This window comes from Phoenix dactylifera, chromosome 3 (genome assembly GCF_051530095.1).
Source record: "Phoenix dactylifera cultivar Ajwa chromosome 3, Ajwa_hap1_PhDact_Kaust_v1.1, whole genome shotgun sequence".
Taxonomy (NCBI): domain Eukaryota; kingdom Viridiplantae; phylum Streptophyta; class Magnoliopsida; order Arecales; family Arecaceae; genus Phoenix; species Phoenix dactylifera.
The window spans coordinates 3218205-3233314 of NC_143192.1; the positions used below are offsets into that span (position 1 = coordinate 3218205).

The 15110-nt window shown below is 36.6% G+C and overlaps 1 protein-coding gene across 7 annotated transcripts in view; it reads right to left on the bottom strand.

Annotated features, from left to right (window-relative positions):
- Nucleotides 1-3672: 3672 nt before the first annotated feature.
- Nucleotides 3673-15110, bottom strand: part of DAW1 (Transducin/WD40 repeat-like superfamily protein) — a 34519-nt gene continuing 23081 nt past the window's right edge. For 4 of the 7 annotated variants that reach the window (XM_017846124.5, XM_039119502.3, XM_088717491.2 and 1 more), the window contains exons 16-24: nt 14969-15093; nt 11616-11736; nt 11476-11531; nt 10892-10988; nt 10356-10548; nt 10169-10267; nt 9718-9833; nt 7318-7377; nt 3673-4037 (exon numbers count right to left, since the gene is read on the bottom strand). In XM_017846124.5, the coding sequence (XP_017701613.4) occupies nt 3936-4037; nt 7318-7377; nt 9718-9833; nt 10169-10267; nt 10356-10548; nt 10892-10988; nt 11476-11531; nt 11616-11736; nt 14969-15093 (969 nt within the window). In that variant the 3' untranslated portion in view covers nt 3673-3935. Of the gene's footprint in view, nt 4038-7317; nt 7378-9717; nt 9834-10166; nt 10268-10355; nt 10549-10891; nt 10989-11475; nt 11532-11615; nt 11737-14968; nt 15094-15110 lie in introns of those variants that run through there. The other 3 variants (XR_015976036.2, XM_088717492.2, XM_088717494.2) reach the window with 3 other exon arrangements.

The window sequence follows — 15110 nt, forward strand, 5'->3', positions numbered from 1 at the left end:
GCTTCATATCCTTAAAATGAATATGATCTGATGCTTTAAAATATGTGTTCTCTATATCATGGTACTTCAAATCTTAATGATTTAAGATGAGCTACAATGTATAAAAAATACACATCTCAAATTATTAATCTAATAGTTTCATTAAAAACTTTTTACAAGTTTTGAAACTTTAAGAAAATGATTAATTGAGAGGGGGAAAGAAAACTTAAGGGGAAGAGATCATATGGAACTTAATATCATAAATGAAAGACTTCTACAAAACGGGGGAGAAGAATGCTAAATATAAAAAGAAATAAAAAATGACCCTAATTCTCTCCAATAAGCCTCATCTAAAATTTATTCTGATACTCTTTGAAGCTTACTGTTTGGTTGATACATCATGTGCTTCAATTATGAACAAAATTGCAACTCTAATATTTGATGTTTTTAGCACCACCAAAATTGATCTTAAATAGCTCTAATTTAATGGAAAAAGAGGAGAAGAGGGGGGGCTGAATTTTTTTTGAAACTCTTGAACCCCAAGTGGTCTGATACATCAAAATTGAATGATCAAAAGCTCTAAGTTTGATTTTTCATCTTTAATCTCTTCAATTATCTTGAATAATGATTGGAACAAGTTTGAAGTTGCTATAATTCTCTTAATATTTTATAAATTTTAGAATGCAACTTTTTGATGCTGTTAGAAACGAGGAGAGAGTAGGTTGAGTGTATGCTTAATTGAATATATTAGCCTGGGTTAATCTGAATATTTTATAAAGGATTCATGAAGTATGTTCTCAAGGCATATATTTATTTACTTCATGTTTTGCATAAATGAATTAATTGTGCACAAATCGTAGAAACACAATATGCTTTATTTTGCATATATTCAAAGTTTTGTCATCATCAAAAAGGAAGAGATTGTTGACCCAATGGATTGATTTTGATGAGTACGAAATATCTGAGTATAATACTAATGATTTTGTGTTCTTAGAGTAGTTAAATTTGTTTTATAGAGAGCTCAATATGTTTGAAAAGTTAGAGAAGCATGAAGAAGTTTTTTGAAGAGTTTTAGAAATTTCTATAATAGATGAGTCGACTCCAGGGTATTTCAAGTCAACTCCTAAAGATCACAAGTCGACCCCTAAGATCACAAGTTAACCCCTGAATGGCTACAGACAGAAATCACAAAGCAGTCAAAAATATCTCTTTCATGACTTGACCCTGAAGATTACAAGTCGACCCCTGAGATCAACTTGTCTACGCTTGATAACAGTAACGACTAATTTTTCTGCAAAACTAGAATGACCATATTCACTTCAAACGGCTGGTTTCTTTTCTCCAACAGCTAGAAACGACTCTCCAATAACTTTGTAAGCTATAAATACCTCCAAATTAAATTGGAGAAGATGATGGATTAAGGAGATTAAGTGGATGAGGTAAAGAAAAAGGAATACAAGTGAACGCCACTTTTTAGGCTTCAACTTAAGGATCAATTTGAGAAGTAATTATTCAAAACCTCCTACTTCTGAGTGAGCTTTCAAACATCCATAGAGAGAGCTTCAACTACCAATTATTGAATTCATCACAAGATCAAGAGCGAGCAAGGAAGGAAACAGAGAACAAGTTGAATTCTGCTCACTAAGATCCCAACATTTAGAGCAAATTGAGCACGAACTACAACAAAAAAACCCAACATTTATAAAGATCATTGTATATGTATTTAGTACACAAGCTTAGAGAATCTTGTGTGGGGTTTTTGGTATGTCTAATGCCATGAAAATCAATTGGCCTGTAAGATTTGGCTGTACCCATGAAACAACTAGGTTGCGGTCGATCACCCTAAAAAATTAACTAAGTTTTGCAAATCAACAAGGAATTCTTAAGGGTTGAAACTCGGGATTGGTTTAGTTGTATTGGCAAAATTGCTTAGTTTTGGTTGATTGCCAGAACAAATCATGTAAGTTTGGTTGTATGCCCAAAAAACAATTGTGCTGTAATCTTGCTTATAGATTATAGTGAAATTTCTAAGGAAGATTTTTTGGAGAGTGGATGTAGATGCAGGGTTGGCACCGAACCACTATAAAATTATAGTATTTATATTGTTATCCTTATTCTTATCTTTTGTATTTATTTATCATTTTACTGTGCATACTTATGTTTAAATTAGTTTAACTTAATCATTATTTAAGTTTGTAAAAAGTTTTGAAAAGTCCAATTCGCTCCCTCCCCTCTTGGGTTGTCATTTTAGGAAACACACATATACACACACACCTATATATATACAAGATATGTTATTAAGAGAGAGAGAGAGAGAGAGAGAGAGAGAGAGAGAGAGAGAGAGAGAAATATGTTATTTTAGATTCTGTCAGTGAAAATTTGTGATTAATATATAAGAAAATAATATGATTAAGGAGTTAGTATATTATCCACTTGTGTCTCTCTCATCTACGATTTCTCTTAGACAACCCAAATCGGTTGGACTCTATTTAAAAGAAAATCTCCAACATCTTTCATCCACATCCTGACCCACTGGATCTTTTTAAAATTAATAAACAAATAAAAATATTGAAATATTTTTTCCAATTCATGTGTTTGATCTCTCTTATTCTTAATACTTGAACTTATACATACTCGGTAGCTATTGTGTATATATTTATTATACACACATTCATGCTAATATAAAAGAAATATAATAAGAAATAAAGTCATCTATAAAAATATAGAGGTAGTACCAACTGAGGATTAATTGAGAAAATGATTTAAATTTTTAAACATGTACAATGTAGGCTAAAAGATGCACCAGTGTAAAAAAGTAATTCAATATATATATATATAAGGAAAGATAGAGATAGATTGAAACTTATATGAGATTAAGTAGCAAGGAAGAACGTAATATCACTACATCTTTTAAAAAATATAATCCTAAATAAAGTAAAATGGAGGATAAAAAATCATTCAACCAATCCCAACTAATTTGGGATTAAGGCTTATTTAAGTTAAGTTGCATGCATACATACGCACACAAATACATATACATATATATGTATGTAAAAAAAAACACTCATAAAACATAGGAGGCTATGAAATATAAAAGGCTATGAAAATAACATAGTTTACGTTTTATACATTAATATTATTTTTTACAAGTTCCTTGTTAGTCATTTTTGCATAGACTATAATCCATACGTTTTAATATTAATATAAATAGACTAAGAAATTGACCTCCTCATTATCGAAGGTACCGAGAGAGTATCTAAGGCATATTTAGGAAATATCCAGTGTGTTTTATGAATTTAAAAAAAAAGAATATCTCACACAAGTATCAAATATGTATTCAAGAAGTATCTGACAAATTTAGGTATCCAATATGGATATAATACGAATGTAGCATGTGATTTGAAAGCACAAGGGCTCGTTTATCTGAAGACATACATCATATTACATAGGGAGTGCTTCAAAGTTAATTGGGATGTATGGGATCATTGGTTTCCATCAAGATTTCATATGTTGGTTTTTATATCTCATGCATTTAACGGCTACCTCAGCAACTAATCAACCAGAAAAAATTGGTAGGTCGTTTACGGTCTTGCCAGCTATCGTAGTATAGCTGATTAGAGACTTTTTTTTTTGCTCATAAAGAGAAAAAAAAACTTATTTTTCTTTACACCTGCCAGCCATTCATCCATTACATTGTTGAAATACAAACTGTGAACTGCACAATGATATAAAAATTAAAACTAGGACACAGTGCTAGGTAAAAAGTGCAGCCAATTAATTCCATGGACAACATAATTACAGAACACTCGTAGCTTGTTCAAATATTACACAAGGCAGAAGTAAAACTGCATACCAGAGGGAGGACATCGAACGTACAAGTCAAAGATTGATGTGGAAGAGGCCTGTCTTAAATCATACATAGAGACAACATGGAGATATACAAAACAAGACTGCAGTTATTTACTCCTTTCGCGCTGTGCAGCTTGTAACACTTTATTTGCCAATGATGAGAATGACTGAGCATTGTTCTCCATCTCTGATGTCCGGTCGCTAATGGCCTGATTAAAAAGTCAGAGTTAAATGTTCTAAATTTCTGCTGAAACGCAACATGATGGTGGCAAAATAAGACTTGATTAAATTTTTTTTTAAAAAAATCCTCTATTGGTTAAAGTAACATCAGATGGAAATCTTGCACCTAGTCTTGCTGAAAGCAACAAAAGAGATAGCAACTAAGTAGCCCTAACATTTTGGAAAGTTACAGTGAAGCTAGATGCACTTTGGAAGCGGCAATTGGACTACATAAACCATGTCAACTATCACGATCTAGGAGCATGGTTATAGATGCCTGTAAGATTAGAATACAAGGTGGAAAATAATGACAATAGATTAGATTTCTGTTGGAATGGAGTTTGCTAGCATACAAGGATGAATTTTGTTAACGGTTCAATAGGGCACAACATTAGTCATATGAATGTCAAACTGTGTTGATATGGGCTAAGCTATCATCAATCTTCTTCCACTTGACATTGTAGTGCAACTTAGGCCAGTGTTTTTTAAAACACAGTTTTTAAGTTTTAGAATGACCTTTGCTTGCATCATCCAACTTGGAGAATGATGGTTGCTTTAAGTAAATGATGCACTTCTGTGACTAGAGATGATAAAATTGTACGGTCCATATAACGTTTCCGAAAAAACGAAGCCAATTGATAAGATGTTACCAAAAGTTGCTTTTTGATAATGAAATAACAAACATAACACTTCCAAAGATTGGAGATGAATAACATTAACATATGTATGCATGCACACATATCATATATGAACAAGAAATGCAGGAGAACCATAGAATAACTCATGAAAATATCAACTGCAAATGATAATATTTAGAAAATGAAACATAGGACTATCAAGCATATGTACCATATGATGGTCAATGGTGAGCATTAAGATGTAAACTTTTCTTAAAAGGCACTACGTACCAAGGTCCGCCGTACCGGTACCGGTCGGCGTACCGGTGGCGGCTCGGACCGGTACGAAACCGGTCCCGTACCGGTCCGAACCGGTTCCGTACCGGTCCAAACCGGTCCCGTACCGGTTCCGTACCGGTCCCTTACCGGTTCTTTAACAATAAACTACCGGTACCGGATTCCATGCTGATCCGGTACCGGTCCCAGGCCGGACCGGTACGGACCGGTACGACAGACCATGCTACGTACATATAACTACGGACTTTCACATAGGATTTAAATCATTTGAGGAAGAGCATTAATGGTTTAGTTCCACAACTTAGGCCGCATTTGATTAGGTTAAAGGAATGCTAAATGGAATAAAGGCTCCTTCACTCCATCTATTCCACTTTAGCCAGCCAAACATCAAAACTGTGATCCATTTCTTATAAGGGTGAAATAGGTATTCTGAAAGGAAGTAAAGCTGCTTCTTCCATGTAACCCCAATAAACTACTCTATTCTACCTGATGAAGTAATTTACTTTATTTCGAAGTAAAGGGGGTTATGAGTAACTTGACCCATTTACTCCAAATTCACTGATTTTGCAACTAGACACTTAATAATATCCCAAGAGTCACATGTCCTGGATCAGCTTTTTTTTTTTTTGCTAAAGAAAAGGGGTAGGGGGGAGGAAGGGACAAGCCCACCCCCGCGTAGCAGCCCCCACTGGGCCCCCGCCCCACCAGGAGAATGTTCGATGCGGGCAGAAATGGCCGTGTGTTGGGCACCCCGACCGATTTTACTCATACCCTCCCCACCCGTGGGCCCGGCTCAGCTACTCCTCTGAGCTCTGGCTCGAGTCCCACGTGTGAGTACGTCACACCCGGCACCACCCCGGCTACTAGCGGTTCAAGAGCGGTCCTACACCACAAGTCCAAGCAGTGGCCAAAGTAGTGAGCTCCGGTCCACAATTTAATCGTCGCCGCAGCGATTCGAACTTGAGACCTTGTGGTTAGAATTGCTGCCCAGTACCACTAGGCTACCACCTTGGTGGCATGTCCTGGATCAGCTTAGATAGTGTTTTCTGCCTTTCCCTCTAATACTTTTTGCATAATACATGCTAGTTGATCATAAGTTAGTTCCTTTCTGGAGGCTTTTAAATTTAGTCCATAAGTATCAATTTACAACACTATTTCCTCATATTAGGGTTGAGAATGGACCCGAGCTGGCTCGAGGCCTCTCAAATCGGGCAGCTTCTTGGTCAGGCTTCGGGCCTGGCCTGAAAGGGTTCAGGATTAGGTTCAAGATCAGATTATATAGCTCAAACAAAAACCAGCCCAGCCCAAGCCCAGCTCAAAGCCTGACTTAGATCCTGCTGGCCCCTAAACCGAAACCTAACCCACCATACCTTGCCCCAGCCCACCCCACCCCTCTCACACCACCTCCCAAACTCTCTCTCTCAGCTCGGGCCCTCTCTAACTCTCTCTCTTCACCGTCATCTCCCTCCTTTCCTCTCCCTCTCTCTTTTCCTCTCTCATTCTTCTTCTCCCCCTTGCTTTGTTGATACGTGCTGGAATGGCACAACACAATACCATACCGCCAGCCTTCCAGCATAAGTGTCGGTTCCGATACTGAAACATGGCTGCCACCTATGACTTTGAGTTGGGATTTGGAATAGACAAGCCCTAGACTATAAACATGACCTAAACGTCCATGTGATCCAAAGACACTATAAGGAACTAGAAGTGAGCTGCACGTTATTTACTTACTGTAATTGAAGTGTTATGATTTTATTGTTCGTGTTATGATCTGGTAATTCATGCTACATTTAAAATTATTCTTATTATCTTCAAAATTAATGTAATTAAAGTAGAGAATAATTTTAAAATTTTCAGTTCTAGTCATACAAGCTAGTATAGGTACCAAATCTAGTACTTAAAACCTTGACATCACCTATGTTCTTCATGATCTTTTTTTTCTTTTAGCAAATTGTGCTAGGTTTTTCAGCAAATTTCAGTTCCTAGGTCTAAGCTTGATCAAATTTGGATGGACCCTTATATACTAACTTCATAAAATAATGAAACACAACTTGTTCAATTTGACTAGCTTTCCATAAGGAAGCTTCACAAGAAATATAAGGCTTCAATCAACTACACAAAGAGTAACCATGCTTTCATGGATTCTAATAAGCCTAGAACAAAAGTCCATGAATTTACCTAATATAGTTCCTTGTAGAAAGATTTCTTTCAGTCCTGTTTGAGATGCTCTAATAAATATACGTTTGTTTTGTTGATGGTACACAATCAGCATTAGAAGTCACTTAAGCCCATTAGGGTCTTACTTTTGAGATGATCAAATAAGACTACCAAGGAGATTCAAAATGGGACATCTTACCTGAAACTTCCTTACATTCTCCCTTAGCTTGCTCTCAGCTATCTTTGGAACACTTGCCTCCTGATCCAGAAAGAAAATGCAGCACATGTATTTCATATTATGAACATTTAAATTGTAAAAAAGAAATTGGAATGCATAAAGGATCTAAAATGTTGATACAAGCTACATTAAAAGAATCGGCTCGTGTATCATTTAAAAAGAATGCATAACTGCAATTTAAGTGAACAACAGTATGAACTATAACATAATATAAATAGTTTGAAGCAGAATGAAATTTTGTGTGCAAGATTTGTAGTGGTGTTGGGAGTTTTACCTTGTGAAACTGTAAGGCCATTTAAAAAACACAGATAAAATAGTGCTGGTCATGGGCACAGATAAAATAGATGGAGGGATGGCATTAGGTCAACTATGAAAATGCATCAGAATTAGCCTATACATATATGCATAGCAAATGATAGTTCACAAAACCAACCCCATATCAATTGAAAAATGTTTATGTTGAAAGAAACCAATTACTTTCATACAAAGAGGGCCAACAATTGACAACTTTCGTAGTCCAGGAATTTTAATTATAATCAGTGCGAGGAGCGCTTCTGCACATAATTTATATTAATAAGTGAGCTTATGATAGAGTTTTGAGAGAGACTGTTTCATGAACAATGATGAAGAAAGTGATATTTTCCAGGGATATCTATTTTTGAAGGTGTGTCTTCTTCGCAATTATGCATTAGAACTAATATCGATATTCAAAAGAAACACAATTTTATCATAGACAATAAATTGCTGGTACATAAGAGAAAGGTGAACAAGCAAAGGAACTAGCAAAGGCACTTTTGATGGTTTCATGCCTAACAACTAGCTGGGTCTGTATAAATTATATATAGTGAAACTTGTTAGTATCAGTAATCTGGATGGAAGAACACATTTAGATTTGGTGGAGATCTACTCAATTAATCAACTTCACCAGCATAGCTCTATTAAACCAAACACTATCGAGCTAAGGATTTTTCAGACATGATAAAGCTAAGATGAAGTGATAATGCACCTCTTCAATTTTGTGCAATCATGTATATGTATACCATCAATCCTTTGAATAAAACTTACATATAAGTTAGGGATAACAGTGTCTTATGGATTAGTAAATCAGATCCTTTATATGTGGAGCTGAGAAGTTGAGGAAACTGTGCCATAAGATGAGGAAGAATGAAGTTAGAAGCAAGTACACCATTTGGAGAAGCACTAATTATAAGGACTTGGGTAGGTGTTTATTTATTCCAATATCCATTGGGCGGCGGAGAGGTCTTGGGTACTTAAGTAGAGCCAAGGACCCTATTTAATAACTTTTGGCTGGCCCTTTTTGGATGAGCTTCTGGGTTGTTACAAATGACATAAGAGTGACCCACCCCACAGCCTATATGGCTAGAGGGCTCTACAACATGGGTCCTTTGTGGCTGATCATGACCGATCATGGTGTTCCCCTATCAGGGATGATAGGGTTCAAATGGGGGAAGCGTGTGAGGATCCATGCAGGTATGTATATAATTCCACATCAATTGTGTGCTGGGGAGGTCTTGGGTATGTAAGCAAGGTTGTTCTTCCTAACTCATAATTTGTGGCTAGCCATTCTTAAATGAGGTCTGGGTTTTTTCACTAACTAAAGAGAAAGTGAAGAATAATGATTGAAATGATGTGTAGGATAGGATGGAGACCAAGATTCGCCATTTTGGTATCAGAGCCCGTACCGGTGCCACACTAGCAGTGTCGGTACAGTATAGTACTAGATTTTTTTTTGCGTACCGAATGTCGATACACTATCCGTACCAAGTACCGGTACCGAACTGGTACGGTACAGTACACCCCGTACCGGCCCAAACAACCCGGCGAACCATGTTGGAGATAGTTTTAATTACAAGAGACAAGACGTAGGATGAAGGGTCCCTGCTTCCTAAAGAGGGATAAACTGATAAGAAGCTGGATATCTATAAAGCATCATTTGAAAATATTTCGAAAGACTTTGCTAAAGAAAAAAATAGAATTTATAAAAGTAGTAATGGGGTATAAAATATTGTTTATGCCTTTTTTTTTATAGGCAATTGGTTATACTGAAGAAGAAATGAGGCGCAAGAGCAAAAGCATAAATGTGCGATAGCACCTCTTTTTAAAAATTGTATTTAGTGAATGTGCTTTGAGAAGCTAATTAAAAACAAATATGATAAAATTACCAAAATAGAAAATGGTAATTCAATTAAATTTATGCTGTTATTGATCTAATCATTGAAAAAATAGGATGTAAACAATCTCCTTTAAACTGGGTTGATGCTATCCAATCCAAACACATGGACTAAGATGGCTGGAGGTACAGGACTTAAAAGTGCGATAGGAAGATTTTTCTTTACTTACATTGCTTACAGAAAATCCATACTTCTTCTTGATTTGATCAATTTCACTAACACTCTCATCTTCGTGATTGTAATTCCCTGAGCTCACCTTTTCATCTCTCTTGGGCTTCAATTTACCTGCATTTCACAATGCAAGTCCACACAAAGACCAACCAACCATTGAAGTAATTAACAAAATTAAGAAAATCAAACTCAGAAAAGGACCTCCTACAATTTTATACAATAGTTTTCCCTGTGTTCTTTTTGGTGAGCAAAATAGTAAGCACATCATGCCTTAAGTGTTTTATTCAAAAATGTAGTGTTTTTAAACAAAAAAAACGGTGTACAAAAGTTAAACTGAAAAAAGAGATACTAGCAAAAAAAAGACAATCAAATGTGACTGGAAATTAAACTGACGAAGACAATGAAGAATACTGGATATAAACAAATCGAAATATTAGCATACTACAAACCTTTGAGGGCCTGAAATTTCTTGCCCAACTTCTGCTTATTTAAAACTGCAAAGCTTCGTCCTTTATGTTTCACTTTAGTATCATCAAGGTCAATATCATCTTCAAAAACAGAAAACAGAAATGACTTAGATATGGATATCAATGCCCTTCACAAAGCACAACATAAGAGAGAAATAGTGATGTTTACCTATATCCAGCTCAACATCTTCACCATCTTTTGTTAAGCTATCTCTTCTCTCAATATCTGGGGAGAAATTAGCTGTTGAAAATATGGCAGAGAGTTCTTCAGAGGTACTTGCGCTGGGGACTTCAGCCTCAATTTCTTGACTGTGTTTTGTCTTATTCCCTTTCAGGTCTTTGACAATCATGCCAAGTACTCCCTGAATGTCATCACCTCTTAGACATAGAACCAAGGTACGCGGTACCGACTGTACCGACGTACCGGTGGGCATCGGTACCGGTACGGTACCGAACCAAACCGAGCCGAACCGGTACTGTACCGATGGGGCTAAAAGCCAAAAAAAAAATTGGAGCCGGTACGAACTGGTCGGTTCGGGTCGGTACGGGCTGGTACGCATCGGTACCGAAATATATAGCTGTACCGCACCGGTAGGATCCGGTACCAGTATGTACCGGCCGGTACTGGCCCATACCGACCGGTACGACAGACCATGCATAGAACTGTAGAGATAACAACTTCTTCTGTCAAGTTGTATATATTACCTTTTTCTTTTCTTTGTGGGTCTTTGTTAAGGAGGAAATTCCTTCTTGTAGGGCAACAACATCTTTCTCATATACCTGGTTAATATACTCCAGATTCCTGACAAGAATTAGAGAGATCTTTAGGTGGCCAAAAGGAGAGACTTTGATTCAGTTCATCCAAGTCTTGAAGCTTTCTATGCCTAGAGTGATCTTGGTATGGTTTCTCCCAATTTGCATGAACTTAAAGTGCATGACCAATAAAGTATATAGCCAACAATAATTTTAGTAAATAAGACCTTGATTCATAAAGTTAACTCCCTATATATGGGATATAACGCATTGGTTACAACTTACAAGTTTAGGTACAGTTACGTTACAAACCATTCAATGGATGCTTAAGTCAAAAATTTACGATGATATTGAATATACTGAAAGAAATATCACTTCTTTTCTTAACAAAAGCTTTTTTTAATACAGTCAGTATAAAATTTATTAAGTAATTAGTGAATTGGAGAAGTTAAAAGACACCATAAGTAAGAAAGAAAATAAAAAAAGCACTATAAACGTATGCAGAAGAGACCAATAAAGAGCTTTACTTAGAGTACCTGTAGAAGTCCTGATATAAAATCGTGAAAAAGAAAATCTCCTGATCTCCATTAACCTAAATCATATACAGAAATTTCATAAATATGCTTGTCATGCATTCACTAGAACTTTTGATTAGTCATCTATCATTTGGTCTTACCATGACAAGTTCTCCATAAGATGAACTGCAAAGTACATTTGGATTCAGATTTGACTTATGTAAGGAATTTGTGGAACCTAGTATTGATGCCTCCTTTAAGAGGGTTAGATCTGGGAGGGATCTGAAATATCATAATAGGAATATTTAGTTAAATGTCCATAGCTCATTCTAGAAGTAACTTGGTCCATGATAAATGAAAAGAAAAAAAAGACAAGAAAATAAATGTAAAACAGTTAGTTTTGCAAGAAAATTTTTCACTCAAAGGATGCAACAAGTACACATATAAGCAAAGCTGTAAAACCATTAGTAGAATGTGAGAATCTTCTGTAAAGCTTCATGAAAATCGGAAATAAGAATCTATAAGTTACATCATTCTTTGTGACCATTGTTTCGAAAGGAAAGGGAACTAAAGAGAATATTAGGGCCTGTTTGGTATTGTCGTTATTTTTGTTTTTTTTATTTCTCTACAAATTAGTGAAATACCACAAGGAGATTGATCTAGAAGATAGCATTTATATGAAACTTCTGCCCATGGTTTGTCGAACTATGCCAAACCAGCTGGTTTCAGACATACTGTACCGGACCAGTTGGCTACCGACACGTTCGGTTACATCAGTTCAGTTATACTGGTTTGCTCCAACCCAAGCACCTTTGCATTTTTTTCATTTGATCGCGGCTTCGCCCATCCCCCTCTCTCGAAACCCTATCCCCATCCTTGGCACTTGCCGCCACCACAGAGGACTAGTAAATCTCTCTCCTCTCTATCCCCTCGACGACGACGGCTTCTCCCTCTCTCTCGGCATCTCTCTCTCCCTCCCTCTCTCTTCCTCTCTCTCTCTTCCCCTCGACAACAACTGCCTCTCGACCCTCTCCCTCCCTCCCCCATAGACGACAACTGCCTCTCGACCCTATCCCTCTCTCCCTCTGTCGGCCTCTCTCTCACCCCCTCCCTCTCCATCCCTTCCTCCCTCTCTCTTTCTTTTCCTCTCTCTCCTCCCTCCCCCCTCCCTCTCTGGCTCTCCTTATTACGATACACCTTAGAATAGCACAATATGGATCCGTACCATGCCAAATTAATCGCCAGCCGTTATAATCTCTAGTACCAGTTCGGCGAACCTTGCTTCTGTCATTCCTTGCTTCTATTTTAACTTTTTGTTAAAAGCAACAAAATCTCTACTTCCAAAAGCTCTGAAGATTTTTCAAACATTTTTTTTAAAAAAGGTGTCATCATACATGTTCTTCAGTCTCTTGGATTTTAGAAAACAAAAGTAGAAAACAAAGCAATACCAAAAAGGGTCCTTGTATAATTGCCAACACATCAGACTTTGGAACTAATTAACACCCTGCTAATGTCTAATAATGTATGTATTTAAGTCCAGCCTTTCCATATGATCAATAAGACATCCTATTAGTTAAAAAATGGAAGTGCAAAAATTGTAGGCACAAATTTGGAAGAAAACACAGAGACCGGAAGAAAACCTAAGCAATGACTCAATACGCAATGGGACTGTAAGGCCCTTAAACAACCCATCTTCATGGTTATTCACTGGCAATATATTAGTAATATGTGTTACCTATGAACTTTCTTCACATGCCAATCTATGATTACATCTTCCTTCTACTTTCTTCAAAATTATTCCCACATCCATTACAACAGTATGGCATTCTTTCACAACAATGGCCATGCTTCAAATATGGGCATGGTTTGTATGAAAGCATTTGAACTGTTCCATCCTGATGCATTGACATATCAAACGCTTGTTTACAGAAAAACATGAAAAGGTTTAGCTTCGTCAGAATGTCACCAGGAGTTCCAGGATATGAGACCTCCTATGTTGGCAGGTCATGTCACCAAAAATCACCATCAAAGTATTCTAGATTTTCCACCTAGTCACCACTTTCCTTCCTCTACCGTAATTCCCTTCTAAATTTGCCCATCAATACTTTGTGCTGTCATATTATTATCCTTCAAAAATTTCACTAGTCATTCTATTAAATCTGCAGAATCATTCCTCCTTACCAAAAATCAGACACAAGGAGTGCTCCTACGAAAAATGCATAAAGAACTTTTATTTACTGATTATTTAGCACATAAGCTGCCAAAGTGCCATTAAGCCAGTGGGTGCCAGCCAGCACTGCTCCACATGCTAGTTCAGCAAAGCTTGGTACCAACCAATACCAAGCCAAGAGACTTCATTCTTTTTTTTCCTGCTTTTTCTTCCATTATTTCTCAAGTGGTTCAAGAACAACAATCAGCACCCATACATGCCTTTGTTTTTTATTATAAGACATAGTTTGTTGGTTCTATTATTTATTTTTTACTTAAACAAACACCTTAAGAGCTTTGGACAGAAGTTTAGAGCAGTTTAAAGTAAAAAAACAATCCAAAAAATTTATGTATCTTCCTGAGCTCATGCATGTGATGACACTGACCTGGCATATTATGTGGCACTTAAATCCTTGTATAAAACACATGCCTTGGAGAAAATAACAACAACAACAACCACAACCAAAAGTCCACCACGAGATACCTGTCAAGGTGATAACCCAAGGTCCCAAATGTTTACTTTGATGTGAGATTGCCCATTATAAGTTAAACCCAATTTTTATATCGATAATACCTATCTGCACAAGGTCTACCAAAATATATTTATTTAATGATATAAATTAACAAGAACAACACTTAGCGTCATGTTGTTTCCTCTGTTATGCTGCTTTTATACTTCACACTTTCTATTAAATGATATAAGAGCATGGTCAAATGCCAAAACCTGTTTTCAGATAAAGAATCCTTTGTCAACCAATTTATCCGCATAAGAGATCATGGATCGCCTATAACCTTAAACATAGTCAACAAACCTAATTCCATCAACTTAAGATTGGTGGTGATGGATCTCCTTATTCATAGATAATATTCAAGTTTCAAGTGACGCTACAGACAAGACCAACAAATTTAGGCTGAGAGTCGAACATTTCTTAATGCATGACATTTAGCTCAAGATTGCTAAATTAAGTACTTTTATTTGCTTTGCCCAAATACAAGCCTTGAAATGATTTAATGCTGCCAAGGAAACCTAGTATTATGGAAGTAGATCAAGGTTTTATGTGTCGTGAGAGATATAAGCCCCTCTTCTAGATTCATTAGTAGATAGTTCCATGCAGCCAGGAAAATCTGCTCATCCCAAACTGGAGAGAGCTACATTCTTCATGTGCAGACAATTTAGCCCATGTACATGTGCAACTCTCACCAATGAAAATAATTATAGATTTCTAGATGTAAAGCACCTATCTCTGGAGCATCATCTGCAACTAAAGCACAGTAAATATAACAGATACTAATGGGAAAACTCCACCTTATCTCTATTTTGCCGCTGTCAAAGACAAGTATTAGTCCAACATCAGACAAAGGTCCACAGAGAACTGAAGCAAAACAACACGTTCCACTTAATTTTTTCTTGCAACATAACTTCTTAATCCCCTGAGATCACACAAAAA